We start from the raw sequence: 20,510 nt of genomic DNA on the forward strand, positions 1-20,510 counted from the left end.
CCCAACAGAGTACCGGACCAAGCTCTCTACTTACTTCTTTGGGTATTTCGTCTCCCCGGGCCCTTGGGATCTGTGGACAGGGTCGGCGGGTCACCAATCAGAGTGAATAGCGCGGTTCAGTGGAGTTTAGGTCATTTGGGTTTCCTTTTTTTTTTTTTTTTTAACCCTCTGTTCGCTGTCTCTCTGTGTATGTGATCTGCGAGGTGGAGAACGGGGAATGCCGAACACTAGTTAACTGACTCGCCTCTCTGAGAGGAACTGTTTTTGAGGTTCTTCGCTTGGACCTTACGTGTCTACGTACCTTCTTCCATGGAGGGGGTTGTTTGGGATGTGCTGTTTTTGAGGTGTGGAACCGGTTGTTGATTAGACTAGTAGTTACGCAGTAGGGCAGGCAGCAGCAGATCGACTGAGCGCTGCTTTTGGCTGCAGTCCGGAGCGTGGGGTGAGCGCAAAAGTGCGTGTCCTGAGCGATCTCTGAGGGCTCCCGGATTGCTCCGGCCCCGACCCTTTTCGACATCGAAATGGTTTACTGCGCCAGGCGCATTGCAACTTGTCATCCGATCAAGAGCTTGGTCTTGCTGACCGCCATTGCTCCTTCTTCTAGAGCGTACTTAACTAGCTGTCGATATTGAGTTCTAAGGATCCTGTAGAAGCCTGTATAGGCTTTAATGCGCTCAATGCTCATTAAAACGTCAACACGTGACTCCAGATATATGCCTCCTCCCGTGACCCCCTGGCTTGTCGCCATCCTTCTTCCAAGTCATCCTGCCTTCTGGATTGTGAGCCTCATAAGCTTCTCCTGACGTGGAAGCTTCAACCGTTGATCCAAAGAAGTCATGGAGTTATATGACATTTGTCCGTCCGAGCTTGTGTTCAAAGAAACCGTTCACACCTTGAGTACTCAACTGTTTTTCTTGTTGTGGTTCGCGGCCATTGTTGTATTATGAAAGTAGTAAGCGTCTTGAGGAACAGAAATAATCTATCGGTTTGTCTTATTAATATACACAGCATCGTGGAAGGGGTCCCCGACGTTACTACGAGCCGGAAGACCGTGAACTGGACATCCATGTTCTCGAATCGACTGCATACCGCCGCTTGAAAGACAGAGGCCTCTGCGATAGTGGTATTGTACCCAACTTCTTGGGAGCGATCAGGAACCTGGACCCGTCCTTATACGGGTCGAATCTCAGCATGTTTTGGGGGGACAAATATCCCCCAAGCGCAATATTCCTGGAATACATTCCAAATGTGGAAATGATTCATCTGCACAACTTCACAGAAAAGCGGATGGATGGATTTATCCAAGGAATTCATGAAATCCACCAGGCTTCAGTATGCCATCTAGACCCGAGACCGCGGAACATGATGGTAGTCCGAGATGATCCTGAGAGAGTGATTTGGATGGACTTCGACCGAGCAGAGACCTATGACTGTGATGATTTAACTGATGAACAAAAACACATTTTGCAAGAAGAAGAAGTAGTAGTTAAAGAGTTAAAGCAATGCTTGGTGGGTCCCTCTATATGCATGCTCTTCTCATTACTAACTGGACATAGCAAGCAAGCTGATTATTGCAAGGGAAAGCTAGAGGAGGCTTACCTATTCTACTGTACATAGTGTATGCTATATCATCTTTAGTTCTGTAGTGTAGCAGTTTAGGCCTAACCCATCGGAACAATCTCCGGAAAGGCATCGAGGTATCATGGATCTGTAGTTTACGCACGGTTTAGAGAGCCTGTGCCAGTCACGTGGGTTACGGTCGTAGCGGGAGCAACCGGGGTGTCCGGTGCGTGCTCGGTGAGCAGTCCGTGAGTGTCCCAGAGCGCACATGGATCGCTGACATGCTGCCCTTATAAAAGCGGCGACACCCCCAATTGGGCAAAAAGCAGCTCACTCATACACTAGTAACCGATCCCACGTCGATGGTATTGGAGCTAGCTATACTAGGTATAGGATCAGGGTTGATATCGTACTGGGAGGGATATCTAGTATCCCCTTCATTCTCTCCATGCCATAGATTCAATCGAACAGGTTTATTCTCCTACTTGTTAGTCTCTCGTCCTTGAGAAAGGAAGCCAACAAACCACCGACTTATGAACATAGTTTCTATGAACATCCCCTCTTCATTAGCCCACAAACCATAAACCATAGTCCATAACATACCCCACCCCATAATAGCCACCTAGGAACTAGACCCTCCACCACACCAACCTGGACACACCCAAACTTCCACCAGAAAATAAACTCACCCAAGAAGAAGGGGACAGGGAAGAAAAGCGAGTGATTGAATTTAATTGACTTACACTGAGGTCAAGTTACTGCATGCATGCGTGCGTGTCTGGATGCGTGCAGCCTTGGATGCTGATCCACTGCGAGTTAACTTTATTTTTAGTTCGTTGCGCTAGGTAGGTTCAAGGTTGGGGGGTACAGAGTCTTAATGTGGTTACTACACGGAGGTGATGGTTGAGATTGGGTTAAACGGCTGGATTGATTTTTTTCCCTCTTGCTGTTGTTGTTCCCATTTGGGTTGGTGTGGGGGAGGGTCCTGGCCTTCTGGGTTTTGTCGTTTAGGTTAGGTGGGTTGTTTGTCTGTGTCTGTTGTCTAGGTTGGACTAGAGGAGAGTAGAGTAGTGTCTTGAACTTTGAACTGGGTAGATTACTAGGTAGTATACCTGTAAGTAGTATGCATATATAGTGAGGAGATTGAATATCAAAGACACCCTCTCTACAGATCCAACTACTTCCACTATATAAGAGCACGCAGAAAGTAACCAGCAATCCAATCCAATCCAATCCATTGACCAATAATGCATGCCCCGCGTTCTTAAACCCCGCCGTAGAACAAATGAGAAAAAAGCCTCAACCTCAACCAACATCCTGAAGGTCAACGGAATAGGCATGGGTGAGGACTCATCCAAAGCCAGGGCCTTAGGTAAGGATTACTCGAGCGGAACTAGCACTCATCCAGAGGAGGGTTCCCAGGGTGCGCCGTGCAGCCAAGCCAGGCCGATCCGCTGGATCGACCGCTTTACGGGATTAGGACTAGGCGGGTCTTTTTTTACCGGGTCAGTGTCACCCGTACAGCAGACGCCGGGCAGACAGGCAGACAGTACCTGGGAGAGTGCCAGACTGAATACCGAGCCGTATGGTATTGTAGAGCCCAGAAGTACACTAGCCGGATCCAGTGGACCCACACAAGCTGGCATTGGTCTGTGCGGGTGCAGCGTCGATCCTGTCCCGTCGCTTCGGGTCCATCCTTATCGGATCAGAATCTACGTCGTATCCTGGGGGTAGAGGGAGGGGGCCTGATTTGAAATAGAAGAACGAGGGATTGAAAAGACCGTCAGCTCGTATTCGCGCGTCACTTCCCTTCGACCTTCCCAGGTAGGAGGAATTTTCTAACGTCAGCGTCTGGCTCCGGTCCATCAGTCGAGAAGAGATAAGGGTCCCGCACTTCCCGGAAGCTCTCCTGGGAACCCTGACGTTAGACCCCGGAGATTGGACGCTGGAAAAATGTGATCAGCCAAGAACGAGAATTCCCAGAATCCCAGAATCCATCACCGTGATTGTACCACCCGCCGTCGCTGGGTCGAGTTCCCCAAACTCTATCGATGTTGCAGCCACCCCGGGCCTTGCTGTTTGCGGATTCGTGGCTCCGCGGCAGCTCTGCCTGCCCCCTTTTGCAACCCTCCGCTGGAAGAGAGTACCACCGTCTCCACTGCTCCTGGCTTTGCACGGGCAGGACTGGCGTCTCCATCCCCTGTCTGTCAAAAATCCCCAGGATTCTAGCCCCTACCGGTCAAGCGCACCGATTCAGAAGAAAAACTTAGATTTTCTATCCGTGGAAATCCACCAACGAATGAAGCAACCAAATAGGTTCACGAAGAAAAGAAACCGACCCAAAGAAAATGTCCAGCCTTTAGAATTATCATACAGCCCACTCCTAACCAATGAAGAGAAGAAAATCAAATCAAATAGAAACGCCAACGATCCCTGGGTATTGTCCCCTGACCGGGTTCCCTTTCCGTTGAACGCAACGCCGCGGAGATTGCGTGTTACATTCGACGGAAAAATAAATCCACGCACACACAATAACACAAAGAAAAGGGTGAAAAGTTTTTGGGCAGTTGCAAAATGTGGAGTCAAGAAAAGTAAAAATAGAATCCCCCTCGATTACCCCTCCAGCAGAAATGAAAAAAAAGGAAGTTTATGCAGTGATGGGAAAGTCGTCAAATGCAACCAAGTCATCGAATTTAAAGTCCCCCTCGGTCATGGGTGGGGTGTTGGTCAACGTAAATGCAAACTGACTGAAATCGGCATAATCCGGGTCGATCCCGTCGTGCGAGAAGGGGACCGTCTCTTCCTCCTTGCCCAGGGTCTCGAACCCCGTCATGTCGGGGTGTCGGCTGGTAGACGTGGGCGAGTGAGGAGTGCTGGGGGTGGGACAGAGATCAGGGGTCGGCAGAGGTTCGGTGCCCACCATCTCAACCTGAGGCGACGTCGTCCCCGATGGGAATCGTTGGGGTTCGGATCGGACGCGCGTGTGTTGGGACATGGGTCTAGGCCCCTGGACGGAGGAGAGCCCATGCACCGGGATGACGGGCGCAGATCCCATACGATCCCTGAACTGCTGCCGAACAGGCATGCCCATGTCCCCGGCCAGAGGCGGCATCGGGGAGGGCTGCAATCCTGCCCAGGGTGAGCGAAACGACGGCGGGCCGAAGGCTTGCGCCTGCCATGCGGGCCCCGTCGAAGGCGTAGCAGCGGCGATGTATGGTGGGATCTGGCCCGACGAGGCAGGGACCATCTCGGGATACGACGGCGGAGTACTCCCGTCGTATGTGGGGGACATCATGTAGTGGTGGTTATGGCTCACCGCCACGGGACTGGTGGCAGGACTGCCGTTCATGCCCTCCGAGATGGAAGCGCGCATGCCGGACAGATCCAGACTCATCTTGCGGATTCCGCCGCCGATCGAGGCGCGCGGCGTCATATTAGCAGCCCGACGCTGCTGAATACCCTGGGGAGACGGACGGGTCGCCAGTGCCGTGAGAATGTGATGATGGAATTGGTCTTGGATCTGCATGTTCTGCGCCTGAAGCATGCGGCTGATCTTCTCCTGATAGCGATCGTCCACTTCTTCGTACATCGCCTCTTTCTCGACGATCTCCCGGGTGATCAGGAGGCCTTTACCGGTGCGCTGCTTGTGCAGAGCGGAGGCCCGGTTGGCCGATTCCACCCGAGCATCGAGACTGCGATCCTTGCGTCTGGACGCCGCAATAAAAGCCCTGCAACATCGCTCGATTAGACAAGAGGAAATCAAGAGGGGATCGAACGTGATGCTCACCGCTCCTGGTTCTCTTCTCGCGTACGAGGGTTAGGAGAAACCTCGAGATCAATCGACGGGGAGGCCATGACAACCAGGTCACAAGAAAAAAAAAAAAAAAAGGTTGAACAAGAGTCTGAGAACAGGTCAGGCTAAGAGGATGTCAGGAAGAGTTCAAGCTCTGTCAGTTCATTTCAGAGGCAGCTCGCAATGAGAGTGATGTAAGAGTAAATACTGCAAGACCGAATAGTTAACCAACACGAGACAGGCTGTCGGAGGGAAGATGGGCAGAGGGAAGATATTAAATAGAGAATCGCGAGGAAAGCGGATGGAGGGGGCCTATCCACCCGGACCCAACGGTATAAAGTTTGCAGGAGCACAGGTAGCTAGCTGTCAGGCATGGAACCGACATTGGCAGTAGTAGCAGCAGCCAGTAGCCCCGGGCAGCAAGCAAGGTCTAGACGAGCCATGGGGCAGAGTAGAGAGGATGCGCCGGGTCGGTGAGTTTGGGGCCGGTGAAAGTCTCGCTGGGGGGCGTTCCATGGTTCCAGGCTCGCCCAGATGTGTCTCCCTGGCGGTACCCAGAGGGCAGGGTGGCCATGGATCCGATGCTACTCAAGCGAAGGAGAGAAAAAAAAAAAAAAGGTGAAGATGAAAGAGGGAAACCCGATGGGAATTGGGTGCAGAGCCAGTGCAGAAGGCCCCGTAGGAGCAACGGAACCAATTTCCAGGAGGAACGGAAGCGAATCAAGGGCGCTGTTTTTCCCTCGGACTTGGTCTTGGGGGTTTCTCCAGTTTGTCTACCAGTGACTTTCGAGCGGCCATGGAACGAGATTTAGTCAGGCCTGACGGAGCAGTACTTGTTCTCGTGAAGTGCCAGAGGAAGGGGGGAGTGGTAGGAGTGGTAGGAGTAGTAGTGGCAGTAGTAGTGGTGGTAGCCCTCGTCGCCTACTAGGAGACTTCTGACTTGGCAAGTACCTTCTCTCTCGAGTAGGACTCGGGATGCTGCAGACAGCCGCTGCAGACTGCAGACCGGATCGTTCCTTCCTTTCCTCTGCATCGTCTGCTCCTGCGAGAAAAGCGAAGAGAAAATCCGGGGGAAACCTTGCGGGTTTCCTGTCCGCTGATTGGCCGATCCCGCTCCCAACCGGGCAAGAAGTTCTGCCGATCGATCGGCGCACGGGCCCGATGTCGTAAGCAGGCGTGACCATCTGGTACCGTATCTGACCATTAATACGCCCTTCTTGGCCGGGGAATTCACGGGAGGATCGTATGGCGCCTGAAAGACCGTAATTCGTCGTAGTTCGGCGATCGCTGCTGCTCTCCACCAGCTCTCTTCTCCGTACTCCGTTCCTCTACTACACCTACTGCCTCTACCTACATAGCTATCACTACCATCTAATATACCCACGTCGTTCAGGAGACCATGCCGTCGGAGATCCCCCTTGAAAGTGCCTCCTTCTACATAGGTGCTAGCCCGTCTCCCGAAAGACAATCCCTAGAATCTACCTGCCAGAGCATCGGCTCGTCCTTAAGCTCCGAGAGAATGCGCCTAGACTGCGGCCGTTGAGCAACGTCGAGCTGTCTAGGCGATCGGCTCCAGACGATCAACGGGGGGAGAAGGATGAGGCGATAAGGTTGCCCCGACCACTAAAGGCCACGGAAAATTTCATTGCCAATAATCCAGGGAAGGTTAAGGTACCATCCATTTTCCCCCGAGTTCTCGACGCCCGCCAATCCGGTTTTTGCGGTGCCTCGTGTCTCTTCCCCAACGGGGCAGCCTCCCTCGACCCTCGGCTCTGAAGCAGGGAAAAGGAGGCCTCTTCCCAGCCATGGCTTTTGCGGGGTAGGCATCTGGGAGGGGAAGATGCGATGGCCATGGCGGTGCGCTTCTTTCGCTTTTCTTTGCTCCTTCTTTCTTATTCTTTTTTTTTTCTTTGGGTAAGAGCTGTCGGTTGACTGCGTTCGTGACGGTGTGGTATACCGTGGACCGTTCCTGCAGCTGCCGACAACAGAGCCAGACAGCCACGATCCGCCCGTCAACACAATCGCCTTATCTTTGGGGCCAGTGTGTTAGTTTGCCACTCTCGCTCTCGGCCTAGGCGGGCCTAGCCGACTCCAAGGTCCAGATGACCGATGATCAACCCTTCGCTCGCTACCTCGTCCTCTCCCTCTCGCTGCTGATCGACAAACGTTACGACCGAAGCTAATCGCCGAACTAGAGCGAGTCTCTTCCATCTGCTCCATCTGCTCCATCCGATCCTGGGGGGACCGAAAAAGCATCGGACGGACTTCCAGGTAACTTACTCCGTCCAGGGTTTCGGCCGAACGCCACGGACGACGCCACTCCGGGCATCTCTCGTGCCTTTCCTTTTACTTCCCTTAAATCATAATTGTCAATCCGTTGTCGACAGGGCGGATTCCACCGGTCCGCCTCCCTCCGTATCGGGCAACACCCGAGGCAGAGACGGTGGCGGAGGCCCCAAATTCAATTGCAGTCTTCTCCTATCGCTCAAGAATGTATAACAACATCGTCCATGTGGAGGTGGCAAGAAGAAACAAAAAAGAAAAAGAGATGAAAAGACAGATCAGGTATAAGCATATAACAACAAATGCAGGCTGTCGAAAGCTAACACGCAGAAAGATCCGTAGCGAACGTTGCGTAGAGTTTCCTAGGCAATCCCCAGCGCCGGCACCATGCCCTGCTCCTCTTTCCGCTCGTTGCCCATCCGGTACGACACCTTGAATCGCATCTTAATTGAGTTGCCCTTGCCTGTCTCGACTCCGTCCACCAGCATCTCCTGCTGCACCCCGTTGGTCTGCTGAGGGCCCACGTCCCGTCCCGATTGCGGCCGCAACTGTAATGTGTATGACTATCAAAGGAATGAGCAATGGGCCAAAAAAGTGAAAATTAAACAAACAAAGAAAAAAAAAAAATAAACAGACGGGGTTTGAAGCATACCTTCTCAACGGCCACCTGGAAATGAAGCTCATTCAATGGCTGGGACGTGGCGTTGGAGAACAAGGCCACCACATGAATTAATCGAGGTTGTTGCGGATGTCGTCGCGCCACGAATTCAATCCGCAGCGACGTGTTCAGCACCTGCACCCGGTTCACGCTGGGCAGGGCGCTCGTTTCCGGCAGCGACGAGGCGAAATTCCACTCGTCGTCCTCCTTCGCCACGCTATTGGCCGGGCCCGTGGCCGACGCAGCCGCCAGATCAAGAAGGGAAGACCCGGCCGCTGCGGGTTGCGCCGGCTTGGGGCTCTGGGACGGGAATGGGCTTGCATGACGGGGACTGGCCGACACCAGCGACGCGAACGGGTCGACCGACGCCGGCGGCGGCGGAGTGGCTGTGTTCTGGGGCTGCGGCTGGGACTGGGACAGCGACGGTCCTGGCCGGGGCGACGGTGATTGCGAGATTGGTTGCGATGAGTTCAACGAGGATAGAATATCGTAATTGGGTTGGAATCCGCCGGGGGCCTGTTGGACGGGTGGCGTGGCAGAGGCCGCTGGCGGGTTGGCTTGGATTTCATGAGTTAGTGAAGAACAGGTCAGAACACCAGACCCCGGGATTTTTTTTATGCTTCCAAAAGGTCGGCCAGTCAGCTGGTGTTCACTTACAAGGTCCCAGCGAGATTCCTCCTCCCATAGGGGCTGGCTCATCTATCGACAGTCCGAGAAGATCATTCTCCAACGAGCTACCACCTGCGGCCGCCTGCGGTGCATTGCCGTTGGGGCTGGGTTCCGGGTCGAAATCGATCAACGACAGCTCGTTGTTGGCGTTCTTCGACACTCCGGTCGTCGTGCCCAGCGTACCCTTGGGGATCCGCGATGCAGCCTCAAGATCACCTTTCTTGACAAGCTTGTACCGTTCAATGGTGCGATGTATGCTATCGTTGATTTCCAGCAGTTTGCTCACGGCCTCAGGGTCGTCTGACTCTTCCTCACACATCTTTTGGATCTTAGGGTGTGCGCTTTGCAGGGCGTTGGCAAGTTCCTGGGCCACGATGTCAGTACACCGACTTTGATGAATTGGTCGGACCTTGTATGCCTCACCTCGAACACGTCTCCTTCGGCGACCCGATCTCCCGGCTGCTGGCTCTGTAGCATCTCTTCCAGGATCTTGGCCTTCTGCTGCACCCTGGCCACTTCTTCCGCCGCTTTGGCTCGGTAGTCGGTTTTGTGACGGTTGTCGAACCCGGCCATTACCTTCATCAGCCGGTTGGCCTCCTGTAGATCCGCCGGCGTGCCTCGTCGGATAAGTTCCTGCAACTTGGCCGATTGAGCCTCCCGCTCTTCCTCCTCCATTTCCTCTGCCGACCGGAGGTTCTAGGGATGGTCAGTCGGGGTCCGTTGTGGTTGGCGCAAATGGGGGAAAGGAAGCGGAATGGGACCTACGTCGCTGGGATTCAGGACGGCGGCATCTTCCAGGCGAATCTCCGGGAAGACGTAGCCCTTGTAGAGAAGAAGACGGTGCATATCCCGGATAAAACCTAAATCTTCCTTGTATCGGGACGTTTGGCAGATGGTCTGACGCCATTCTTCGATCGATTCCAGAATGCGATGTTGAACTCTCGAGGGACGCAGAGACGGCCTCTCGGGGAACCGGCGCACCAACTCATTCAGGAACTCCTTCGTGCTGATTTGGAGTTGAAAGGGGTAACCGCAGTTCTTGACGCAGATATCGAGAAGCTACCGTGGCATCCAAGATTGTCAGCCCCGCATCCGACCAGATGGCCTCGAAAACACCTTACCGATAGCGCCAGCAGCGCGACATTCTGGTTCCGCGAGTTGATCAGACGGACGATCTCGAGGGCGGCCTCCCGGGGACTGTAAGAGAAAAGTAAGAGTGCGCCCTTCCCCTCTCCCTCGACCAGGGCCAGATCCGCGACTCACGCATTGCCTTTTTTGGAGTTGACCAGGTCCGCAACTTCGAGGTTCAGGGCGAGGTTCGGTTCGTAGTGGGAGATGTCGCAGGCATTTCCTGCAAGGATGCGAAGATGGTCAGTCAATGTGCCATGCCGATTGGTTCCAAGGCCGGGGAATTGTCTCGACGTACGAATCGCTCGCTGCAGTGGTGTCAGGCCCAGGTCAGCGTAGACACCACCAAAGCGGTCCCTAGCTGCCATGCGTGCTGAAGCGGCCTCCAGGGTGACGACGGAGGAGAGACGGGATTAGAAAAAAGGGGGAGGGAGAGAAGAATAAACCAAAACTCCCGGATGGGGATCCAGCGCCGAGGGGTATATAATGAGGACGATAAACCTGTGGGGGGAAAGATGATGGGGAGAGGTTGGATCGTGCCAACGTTAGGAGTGCGTGGTTTAGTCTTCCACGTGTGGCGGTTCCGTCGTCGGCCTTCAGCAGATCATCTCTTGGGCACTTTCCACCTCCTCCGTCGCATCCCCCCAGAACAACCGGCGCACCGTCGCGAAATTCTCCCCTTGTACAGCGTCTGCACAGATTCCGCCATGGTCCGACACAAGAAAGACAACTTTTCGCGAGGAGGCAAGAAATTCGCCAACCCCCGCCCACGCCCTGTACCCCGCGGTGACGGTGAAGCCGCCGACAGACCGGCCTTCAAGGCTGCCTGCTGGGATTTGGGTCACTGCGATCCCAAAAGATGCTCGGGGAAACGCTTGATGCAGTTCGGATTGATGCGAGAATTGTCGATCGGGCAGAAATTTCCCGGCGTCATTGTCTCGTAAGTCGTCACTCTTTCTTTCTTTTTTTTTTTCTCTCTGGCCTCCCAGGTTCTTGTCGCGATGGCTTCCTACAGTCAACTGACACGATCGCTACAGTCCGAATGCGAAGAAAATCCTGTCCCCTGCCGATCGCGAACTACTTGAACAATTCGGTGCCGCCGTGGTAGAATGTTCCTGGGTGAGGGTGAAGGAGGTGCCGTGGTCACGAATCGGCGGGAGATGCGAAAGACTCTGTATGCTGTAGCCAGCCAATTTCAGGATGAGTGAGACATATGCTAACGGAAACCAGTGCCGTACTTGATCGCAGCCAACACAGTTAACTACGGGAAACCCTGGCGACTCAACTGCGTCGAAGCGCTCGCGGCCTGTTTCTGTATCTGCGGACACGAAGACTGGGCTCGCGAGGTCCTCAAACACTTTCCTTACGGCGAGGCATTCCTTGAGATCAACTCCAAGCTTTTTAAGCGATATGCCGCCTGTCAGACCGAGGAGGATATCAAGCGGACGGAGGAGGAATGGCTGGCGAAGATCGAGAAAGAATATGAAGATAGCCGCGCCGAAGGGGGCGCCGACGATATGTGGACAGTCGGAAACACGAATCGCAAAGCCGGGGTAGATTCCGACTCGGAGGAGGATGACGATGAAAAAAGCGACAAAGATGACGAGGAAGAAGAAGAGGCGGATAAAGACCCCTTCGCTATCTCCGACGATTCGGAGGAAGAAGAGCAAATGGCTGAAATCCGACGCAAAATCCTCAGTTCGAAATCGTTCCAGAATCCCTCGGTTTCCGACAAACCGCAGCCCGAAAAGATCGCACAACCGGACCCAGAGCCGGTCGAGGACTCGGATGCCGAGTCAGGATCTGCTGAGGGCAGTGATGATGAAGCCTTCGACAATATCATCAATGCGACGCCCGTGACGGACCGAACAGGAATCATCGCCGCGTCCCAGAAGAAGAAGAAAGAGACTTACAGTGCCTCGTTTTCTCGCACGACGATTAATGCTCCCAAGAGGTGGTAGATTATGAACCCTACCTCGACGAGGTACTATGTCCAAAAAGTTCCTTTATAACGACTGCTGCTCTTTTATCGCTTTCAAATCATCGGCATGGACGGCTGTACAGCGGGTCCTGGTCAAGAGATCAAATTTACGAGAAAATATTTTGTTATGTATAGTACCATGAATGAGATGAACCAATTTAGGACAGGTTATGCTATGAAGCTTGACGAAATTCTGAAGGTGCATGAAGGTGCCTGAAGGCGGCCTGTCAGGAACACCTCCGCTTCCTCCTCGCTTCTTCTTCCTCTTTTCCCTTCCCACACGCATCCCCCATCGGATCATGAGTCAACCAACGTTGTCTTGGTTGATTGGTGCATCTGATTCAGTTGGCTCAACTATTACAAGCCGTCTCAGATCGATCAATGTCCTTTTACGCCGCGGAAAACAGGGCGTGGGCAGTAAGTACATCTGATAGAAGCATCGCCTCGCTCAACCTACTCGCTACGACACCCTTGGATAACACCAGCGATTACGCGCTATAGATCATACCCTGCAGATAAAGTTACATCATATTCTTTAAATAGGATGCAGAAGATTCAGAGGCAGCAACAATCCCCTGTCGTCCTGTGAGTAATAATAGCGCCGACCTCACGTTCACTGGCCAGTGTCACATTCTGACCCACGTTCCTGCAGGGTTATTTCACATTCCGGCGACTGATTCGGTCAGATCTCCCATCATCCCCTTAGGATGGTCAGCTGCCGGCTGAGAAACCGACTGATCTGATAGGATCACAAGTCTCGCCGGGCTGACAGGAACTCGGGCGCCAAGCGGCAAAGCGTAACCTCGTTCGGTGCGCATGCTTTATTCGCCGCGAACGCTTGATCGCCAACCCTCCATAACCGCCCTCAGCCTTAATCTCCCCTAGTTCGCCTGACTGTCCCTGATGATAATGACTCAGATCCCTTTTCTGCCAAACAGCGGCGGCAATGTCACTGCCTCGTGGCTTAGAGATGAATGCGACGGGGATGTCTGCGACGATCACAAGGCCGAATAGTATTCATGATTTCTTATAAGAATGGATCGATAAATTCTAGGCGTTTCGCAACCGGTAACACTGCTTTGCTTTCTTCTCTTCTTTCGGATCTTTCTTTTTCCCCATATCATACAGATAGAAAGTCTTTTCCAAATTCTGGTCATTTGAAGCATCTGTTTGTTTACATCAAACAATGATGAAGCGCCCTGCAGTTGTTGAGAGGGCGGGTTCGTCCACTTCACGAAACAAAGATTCCCAAGTAATCAAGAAGCTTGAACGACTCGGAGGCCGGCCGTGGAAGCGAGAATGGCACATGCTCAATCTCCTCACTTCCTTCCTATGGAAACAACCGTCAATGCAAGCAGCCGACGTCCATCAACACACAGTGTGGTTATTCGACAACACCGCTTACCAGCGTGTCACTCCCAAACCCGCCGGACAAAGACGATGGCATGCCGAAGTTGTCGCTTGTATATTCGAGAAGGATAGCCGCAAAGATATCAGCAAAATCGTTGCAACGATCGCAGATCTGATTGGTCTTGACGGAGAAGTAGGTACCGAGAGGGAAACGCGCCATCGGATGGCCGAACGACTGCGGCCATTCTTGCATCATGTTGCGTCGTCACACTTGATGATGCTTGAAACCCCTCTGCCAAACAACACTGCGCTCATTCGACAGATCGGGCCTACGGATGGCAGTGGCATTACCAGTCAAGTAGTGACTCTAAGCAACAAACACATCGCCGATGGGTCCTCGCTACCATCATATCTCCGAGGCTGGGGAGGCAACGTGTCCATGAACACTGTCTTCGCAGGACCGGAAGGCTGGCTCGTCATATCCGACATCGACGACACGATCAAATACACGAAAACTTCCGAGTCGACCGGGATTCTTCGCACGACCTTTGCAGAGGAGCCAATGCCCATCGCGGGAATGCCTGAACTTTATTCCCGTATCCACAGGGAGCTCGCACCAGCATGGTTCTACCTATCAGCGTCTCCTTACAACCTGTACCCCTTTCTACGGGGGTTTATCCATGATCACTTCAGACCTGGCACGCTGATCCTTCGGGATTCGTCATGGATGGATGTCAGTGAGTTGGTCAAATCCTTCACCGTCAACACCATGGAATACAAGATGGACCGGATCAAAAAGATCCGACGCTGGTTCCCTCAGCGCCAGGTCCTTTGCATTGGCGACTCGACCCAGAAAGATCCCGAGGCCTACGCCGAGATCTATAGGAAACACCCAGACTGGATTCAAGCCATCTGGATTCGAAAGGTCACCGATATTCCCCATTTAGAGGAGAAGAACTCCTCCGAGCGGTTTGAGGAGGCTTTTCAAGGCATCCCAGGCAATGTCTGGGAGGTATTCGAACAACCCGATGAAGTGGCAAGCCTTGTAGATGAATTGAAGATCAACAACATGACATAGGTTCGACTTCATGCCGTATACGTCGAGGGGTAACATCCCCCTTTTTTTCAAGTCGCCTTTCTTTTCTAGCCTCTAGATTTTCCTTGGGAAACAGAAAAGAGAAAAAAAGGTTGTCTAATCACAATGCATTGTTTCGACTCATGAGTGCTGATCCAAGCGTGCAGAGCGGCCCTTACGTCAAGATGAGGGCATGCCACAATCGAAGCCACCTCTCGATTCCTCGCTGCAGGTCCTATCAATTTCTTCTCGTTGATTAAACCTCTCCACTATGCATTGATTAGCCTTTCCTTCTGGCAAGCAATAAACTTCCAGGTCGTCCCTCCGGATGCAAAAGCCTGGTAACTCCAGGAGGCAAGCAATACCCTCCAGGGAGAAGTATACGGTTCCCAAGCCATGTCAGACTTGAATCATCCCAATTAATCCACCGCAATCTTTGGGGATCATCAAGAGTATATTGCCTACCTTGGTCCACGCAACCCTAATTGGAGACGCCATGAGGCCTGCACCGACGACAATGGACGAATAGACGTTCATCCCCAGAACCATGCGAGCACTACCACTGCCCACCTTCGACGGCAACCACTATCACAGGGCTCTTGAATAATTCTCGCCTGGATTCGGGGCTTGATCTTCGACACTGACTTTCCGACGCCCAAGCCAGCCGCGAACCAGCCTGTGCGTCCCAGTCACCAACGCGCGCAGCAACGAGGTCGCCACGCAAACGCTGCAGCTCCTTCGATCTCCATCCCTCTTCTCACACTACTGGCACTGGATATGCACCACCTGCCCTGCCCCCCCCCCCCCCCCCCCCCCCCATCGAGGCGGAGTACCTGCGCACCGAAGCTCAAGACGACGATACCATCGACGCGCCGCTGCCCGTACCCCAGGAGTTCAACATCCCGGGCATCTTCAGTCACCAGGGCTGGGATCCGGTAGACATCGTGCTCGACTGCGCTGGCACTCAGACCTTTCGATAGGCGCACTCACCTCCCGTCGTGAAAGATAACGGCATCGTGTTAACGGCCGTGCAGACCATCCCCGTGCACGACCACACGCCAGGTGAAGACACCCAGTGTCGTCAATGGGGAATCCCTCGCTGCGATTGAAATCAGTCGCTCCGCGCCCGGGTTTCTGGAACCTTATGTTGAGAGTGAATTTTGATGACGCCTTTTACATAATCGGCCTTTAGATATGGATGTGGTGAGAGTCGGTCTGGTTTGATTTGACGATGAATCCATAGAGTATGTCATATTGATACGCATTGAGCGGTTTTTCTTTCCAGCGGTGTATTATAGACTTTATTTTTGTTTCTTTCCCCCCTCTCCTATTGTCAATCTATTCACCTGGCAGACGAGAGTTCTAGTTTCATGACTGACTAAGGCGTAATACTAAATCCATAGAATGAATAATGATGAATAGATTGATAAATTGTCCTTATGGATAAGTAACAACACGGAGGAATGGAAGGAACAGAGGCGCTTAAGGAGATCATAACAGAAATGAGACAATAAAGAGACGAGAGAAAAAAGGAGCTCGAGTCGGCAAGAAAACAAGTGCGAACAAAGTCAAGATACTCGCGCAGGCTATGACCCTCAGTATGATACACGCACACATATGTAGTCTGGAAAGATAAGAATAGGAATAAGGGCAGACACGGTGAAGCAGAGGGGGAGAGAGTAAGACACAAATCAAGCATGGACAGGAAATAGAGAGAAAAAATGGGACAATGGATTGAATTAGAAAAAGGGTGAAGATATAGACCCCGTAGTCAAGAGAAAAAGAGAAGACAGAAAAGGGATGATAGAAGGCTAAAAAAAAGAAGAAAAGGTCATGAATTAAAAGCTCACTCCCTCCTTGCTGCTCCGCTAATTTTTGGTCTCCTCTTCATTTTTGTCTTTCAGCTTCATTTTCGCCAACCTTCCTCGTCCTCTCCTTCTGTATTGATATCTCTCGACCCTTATTCTTTGTGTTGTCTAGGCAATGCTGCAATCCAGCTGGGCTTCGTGATCGGTATGGCTGGGGTGGGTCCGGATAAGGAATAGAACTCAAGGCAATGATTGGACATTTCCTCTCTTTTCCCATGTCCTCGGGTGATGTCGAGCGAGGTCAACCCCCTGTAATCGTGCACACTCTTAGGACGTTTACCCTTGGAGGGAAGGGCGTGACAAAGAGAAAGAAAGGTCGGTGGAGGAACGAAAACAAGCAGACAACAAACAGATGGATGGAGATCGGAAAGATAAGAAACGTCTCGTACAATAATGCATTGGACCGCACTCGGCGGCTGGTTCATATAATGTAAACTCCGTCCAAGTCAACCAGATGCCAGGACACTACTGCAAAGTAGCCAAAAACCGCCCGTCTCGTTTTCCGGAAGCGAAAAAAAGAAGGGATATCATGATCAGGCGAAAAGGCGAGAGGAAAAAGGAAGCAGGGCATATAGGATAGCGCAAGAACTGCGAGATGGAAAATAAAAACAGAGATCGACCTTTCCTAGAGTAAGGAGTCGAGTCTAGTAAACACGCTCAAACATGCTGCAACAATCTGAACAAAAGAAAAGGCCAAGGTTAGCACAAGCAGTATCAATAGGCAAACGGCTATTGCCCAAGCAATGGAATTTCTCAAACGTACCTCCAACTGGAGTTCTTTGTCTTTACCCGAATTCACTTCGTCATTGATGGCCTGGGCCAAGTTGGCACCGATGGCCTGAGAACCACCCGGCCTCCGAGCAAAGGGCCACTGCGAGTACTCGGCCAACAGCTCATCCACCTGCGCAAACGCTCTCTCGCGAGCCTCATGGCTCATCGTAACGAGGGCGTTCTCCAGGACGTTGGCCGCATAGGCGGCGCACACCATCGAAATTGTCCGCAGGTACCGGAATTCAATGTCTTCGGGGAGCCACGTGTTGGGGGGCAGGATCACGGTGCGGTTGCTGCAGATGTTGCGAACCCGACGGTGGATGTCATCTTTCGCGCCCCCGTCGGCGACCGGGTGGGTAGCCATGTCGAAGAGGAGGAAGTTGCGCTTCTCGGTGCGCAAGATACCTTTGTCGACGAGGCCCTTTGCGAGACGTTCGCGCACTTGTTTCAATTGGTAGCCAATCTTCATCAGATTCCACGTTTCACCTGCAGGCCGGCGTTTCAAAGATTAGCCATGGAGATCGATAGATCACATTCAGCCGTACGTACCGCTCATCAGATCGATCCACGAGTTCACGCTCATCTTCTCGCTCGACTTCATCATCTTCAATGCCTCGTCCAGCAAGACCTCCCCAGTCAAAGTATCGTCAATGACCTCGATCACGCGATCGGCCAGAGGAAATCGTCGCCGAGAAGAATCCTTCTGCATGCTAATGCGACCGCGGAGAGCCAACTCGATGACGATGCATCCACGCAGGGCGTAGGAAATGTTCTCGTTCCAAAACGACAGGTACCCCTAACACGAGCGAATTGGAACAGGTCAGCGATCAGACCACCCAGGCAGCACCGGCGCCAGAAACCCACCTGTTTGTCCTTCAATCCCAGCAGCAAGACTTCCTCCATCAGCGTCAGTTTGGGTTGTTTGTTCCGTTCCTCGGTTTCGCTGATATCTCTCGGGTCGAAGGCGATCTTATGTCCGTTTTCGGTGCTGGTAAACGAGGTCTCGGGGACGCGGTTGTCGAGAGCGGAGCCATTGCGAGACACGGGCGAAGACACTCTGCTATCGTCGTTCTCGTCTCCGCCAGTGGCTCGACCGCCACCTCTTCGGCGAGTCAAGCCCCCGGCTGAGGCCATTAGGAAATCTGAGATCGGAGGTCGGGGACGGGAAGGAGCCGGTCTAGCGACAGGAGAGTCGGGAATTCAATCAAACGGATTTATGCCGCTAGCGCCTGCGACATGGGATTTCGGAGGGGGCCAGAGGGGGGTAAGAGGGGGAACAGATGGGGGGTGGAAGGGAGAAGGAATAAGAAGGGGAGCACGAAAGGGAAAAAAAATTTAGAGAGGAAGAGGAAGATAATCCCGAAACGATGGGAGATTATCAGGGGCGGAAAGAGGAAAAAAGCAGAGAAGATCCTCGTGGAGAATGAGAGACCGCGAGAGGGAGAGGGAGAGGGAGGGAGAGAGAGGAAGAGGGTGAGAGAGAAAGAGGGAGAGATTGAGGGCGAGAGAAGTGAGCGTCGGCCAGAGCGAGTTAAATTAGCGGACGGGTCTAATCAATCGATCAAGGGGACCTGCAGTAGAACGAGGGCCGATAAACCACGGCGATGGCAACGGACAGAGCAGAACAGAGGCAGAAGAAAGAGAAAAGAAAGATGAGCCTGTCAACGATCCCGTGTCGCTAAGGCTATCTGGTCTTTAGCGCTGTTTCCGCCTCTCTCCCGCCCAACACGAGCCGCGATATCAACGGCCATTTGTTCGGCTTCATTCTCTTGCGTTACCCCCGGTCCATCCAGCACGCTTCCGGTGCACCGGCTCTTGTCCACTGCGGCCGATCCCCTTCAATAGTTCCTCAAAATCTCCGTATCCCGGTCCTCCCCTGGTGTCCTGATCCACGGTCCATCCGCTCCACGTCATCCACCCAAATGGCCTCTCCACTATGGCGGTTCAGTTCAACGCCCCCCCGTAGATGCGCCCGACCCAACGTCTCCGTCCTGTTGTCGGGCTACAGATCTCAGGTCGCCTCGTTCAGACATTCTAGAGCTTCAACACACCTCCCCTCTGTCACCCAGTCGCAGACAGTATACGCAAATCGGCCGCCGACGACATCAACGGATCAGGAGAAAGAAAGAAAAACACTGCATTGAGATGATATACACGATATAGTAGGGTGAAAAAGCACCGGCATGTATCAGCATACAACGGAGCGCCAACGACTCCCCGGACGATCTCCGCTGGGAGTAGTATACGCCAACATCCCTTTCTTTTTCTATCTAGCCCTCCATCCTATTTCCGAACTCTCGTATTACGTATGTCGTATTTAGTGGGCTGGAACTCAGTCAGCGAGGATGCCTCAAGAAGAGCTTATCACGGCGAGGAAATGACTTACCATCGGGCTGAGCAAGGATGTACTCAACAGCCTTGTCAACTGTTTTAATCAAAGGGATGAGTATAGAGTCTTCCACGATACACCTCGACTGCGGAGGCAACCGGGCTAATCAGAAAAACTTACCGCTGTGGATGGCATCGGCCTCCTTGTCGGGGATCTCGATGCTGAATTCCTGTAGCGAGGGAAGAAATCATGTCAGTCGATGTCCACCAGCGACCTTGATAGATTCAACGGGAAGAACTCCATACCTCCTCAATGGCCATCACGACCTCAACGGTATCCAAGCTGTCCAGTCCGAGGTCATTCGAGAAGTGAGAGGCGCCGCTGATCTGTTGGGTGCACAATTCTTTAGTAAACCACGCTTCCACGCTTTTCCGAGGAGTTCGGCCGGGACGCAATCGCGCCCGCGGGAAGGGTCAGTAGCGACGGACCTTGCTGGCATCGGTAACCTACACATCATCAAGCACGTTAGTATAGATCTTGGAGCTTGCAGCTTGTTTCCGGGCCGACACCCAGGCCAGGGAGGCCATCTGATTCGGCTGCGACGCACCTTGTCAAAGTTCTTCAAGAGGTTGACTATCCGGCCCTCAACCTCAGTCTTGTCGAGACCGGCAGGGGCGGAGTAGAGGCGGACACCCTGGTAGGCAAAGCGAGGGGCGAATTGAGTCGGGCGAGCGACGGGGGAGCTACGGATCTGAGAAGCAACCGGGGTTCTGACGGCACGAGGCACGGAAGCCCTCAAAGAGCGGACGATGGCGGAGCGGAACATGATGGCGGTGGGAGAGAAAATAAAAATTGACGGCGCAGAGGCACGAGTCAAGAGGAGGGGGATAGAATTGGAATGGGGGAAGAAGGAGAGAGATGGAGGTGGGGATCAAGAAGAAAGAGAGGAGAAGAGGAGAGAGAGAGAGGAAACGACGTGATGGTGAAGACGGACGAGATTCTCTCATGCGGCTCGGGGGAGCAAAATCCTGCGGCGGGCCAATCA

General features: G+C 53.0%; 7 protein-coding genes across 7 annotated transcripts; 3 read left to right on the plus strand and 4 right to left on the minus strand.

Moving 5' to 3' along the window:
* Window positions 1-836: 836 nt before the first annotated feature.
* P170DRAFT_511529 (uncharacterized protein) lies at window positions 837-1,568 on the plus strand (the record flags this gene model as incomplete). The annotated part of the gene is made up of 3 exons (XM_024854898.1): window positions 837-938; window positions 1,009-1,509; window positions 1,557-1,568. 3 exons carry the CDS (start codon window positions 837-839, stop codon window positions 1,566-1,568), a joined length of 615 nt encoding a protein of 204 aa, XP_024702157.1.
* Window positions 1,569-4,207: 2,639 nt separating this feature from the next.
* P170DRAFT_477719 (uncharacterized protein) lies at window positions 4,208-5,415 on the minus strand (the record flags this gene model as incomplete). The annotated part of the gene is made up of 2 exons (XM_024853497.1): window positions 4,208-5,288; window positions 5,348-5,415. The coding sequence occupies 2 exons, from the start codon at window positions 5,413-5,415 to the stop codon at window positions 4,208-4,210; spliced, it is 1,149 nt and encodes a 382-aa protein (XP_024702158.1).
* A 2,583-nt stretch (window positions 5,416-7,998) lies between these two features.
* P170DRAFT_362933 (VHS domain protein) lies at window positions 7,999-10,459 on the minus strand (the record flags this gene model as incomplete). Its single annotated transcript, XM_024844542.1, has 9 exons — window positions 7,999-8,199; window positions 8,289-8,511; window positions 8,563-8,851; window positions 8,952-9,327; window positions 9,387-9,659; window positions 9,729-10,022; window positions 10,085-10,160; window positions 10,227-10,314; window positions 10,390-10,459. 9 exons carry the CDS (start codon window positions 10,457-10,459, stop codon window positions 7,999-8,001), a joined length of 1,890 nt encoding a protein of 629 aa, XP_024702159.1.
* Window positions 10,460-10,533: 74 nt separating this feature from the next.
* P170DRAFT_438563 (ribosome biogenesis TSR3 family protein) lies at window positions 10,534-12,426 on the plus strand. The gene is made up of 3 exons (XM_024849627.1): window positions 10,534-11,031; window positions 11,129-11,265; window positions 11,322-12,426. The coding sequence occupies exons 1-3, from the start codon at window positions 10,550-10,552 to the stop codon at window positions 12,050-12,052; spliced, it is 1,350 nt and encodes a 449-aa protein (XP_024702160.1). The 5' UTR covers window positions 10,534-10,549; the 3' UTR covers window positions 12,053-12,426.
* Window positions 12,140-14,500, plus strand: P170DRAFT_448599 (phosphatidate phosphatase App1 family protein; the record flags this gene model as incomplete). The annotated part of the gene is made up of 2 exons (XM_024850977.1): window positions 12,140-12,158; window positions 13,278-14,500. 2 exons carry the CDS (start codon window positions 12,140-12,142, stop codon window positions 14,498-14,500), a joined length of 1,242 nt encoding a protein of 413 aa, XP_024702161.1.
* A 2,490-nt stretch (window positions 14,501-16,990) lies between these two features.
* Window positions 16,991-18,270, minus strand: P170DRAFT_363645 (GOLPH3/VPS74 family protein; the record flags this gene model as incomplete). The annotated part of the gene is made up of 4 exons (XM_024844591.1): window positions 16,991-17,041; window positions 17,129-17,622; window positions 17,686-17,932; window positions 18,001-18,270. 4 exons carry the CDS (start codon window positions 18,268-18,270, stop codon window positions 16,991-16,993), a joined length of 1,062 nt encoding a protein of 353 aa, XP_024702162.1.
* Window positions 18,271-19,256: 986 nt separating this feature from the next.
* acpA (acyl carrier protein) lies at window positions 19,257-20,450 on the minus strand. Its single transcript, XM_024849628.1, has 6 exons — window positions 20,073-20,450; window positions 19,954-19,971; window positions 19,771-19,851; window positions 19,646-19,694; window positions 19,523-19,561; window positions 19,257-19,461 (listed from the first exon to the last, which is right to left on the minus strand). The coding sequence occupies exons 1-6, from the start codon at window positions 20,289-20,291 to the stop codon at window positions 19,454-19,456; spliced, it is 414 nt and encodes a 137-aa protein (XP_024702163.1). The 5' UTR covers window positions 20,292-20,450; the 3' UTR covers window positions 19,257-19,453.
* Window positions 20,451-20,510: the final 60 nt, after the last annotated feature.

Source organism: Aspergillus steynii (genome assembly GCF_002849105.1).
Source record: "Aspergillus steynii IBT 23096 chromosome Unknown P170scaffold_6, whole genome shotgun sequence".
Taxonomy (NCBI): Eukaryota; Fungi; Ascomycota; class Eurotiomycetes; order Eurotiales; family Aspergillaceae; genus Aspergillus; species Aspergillus steynii.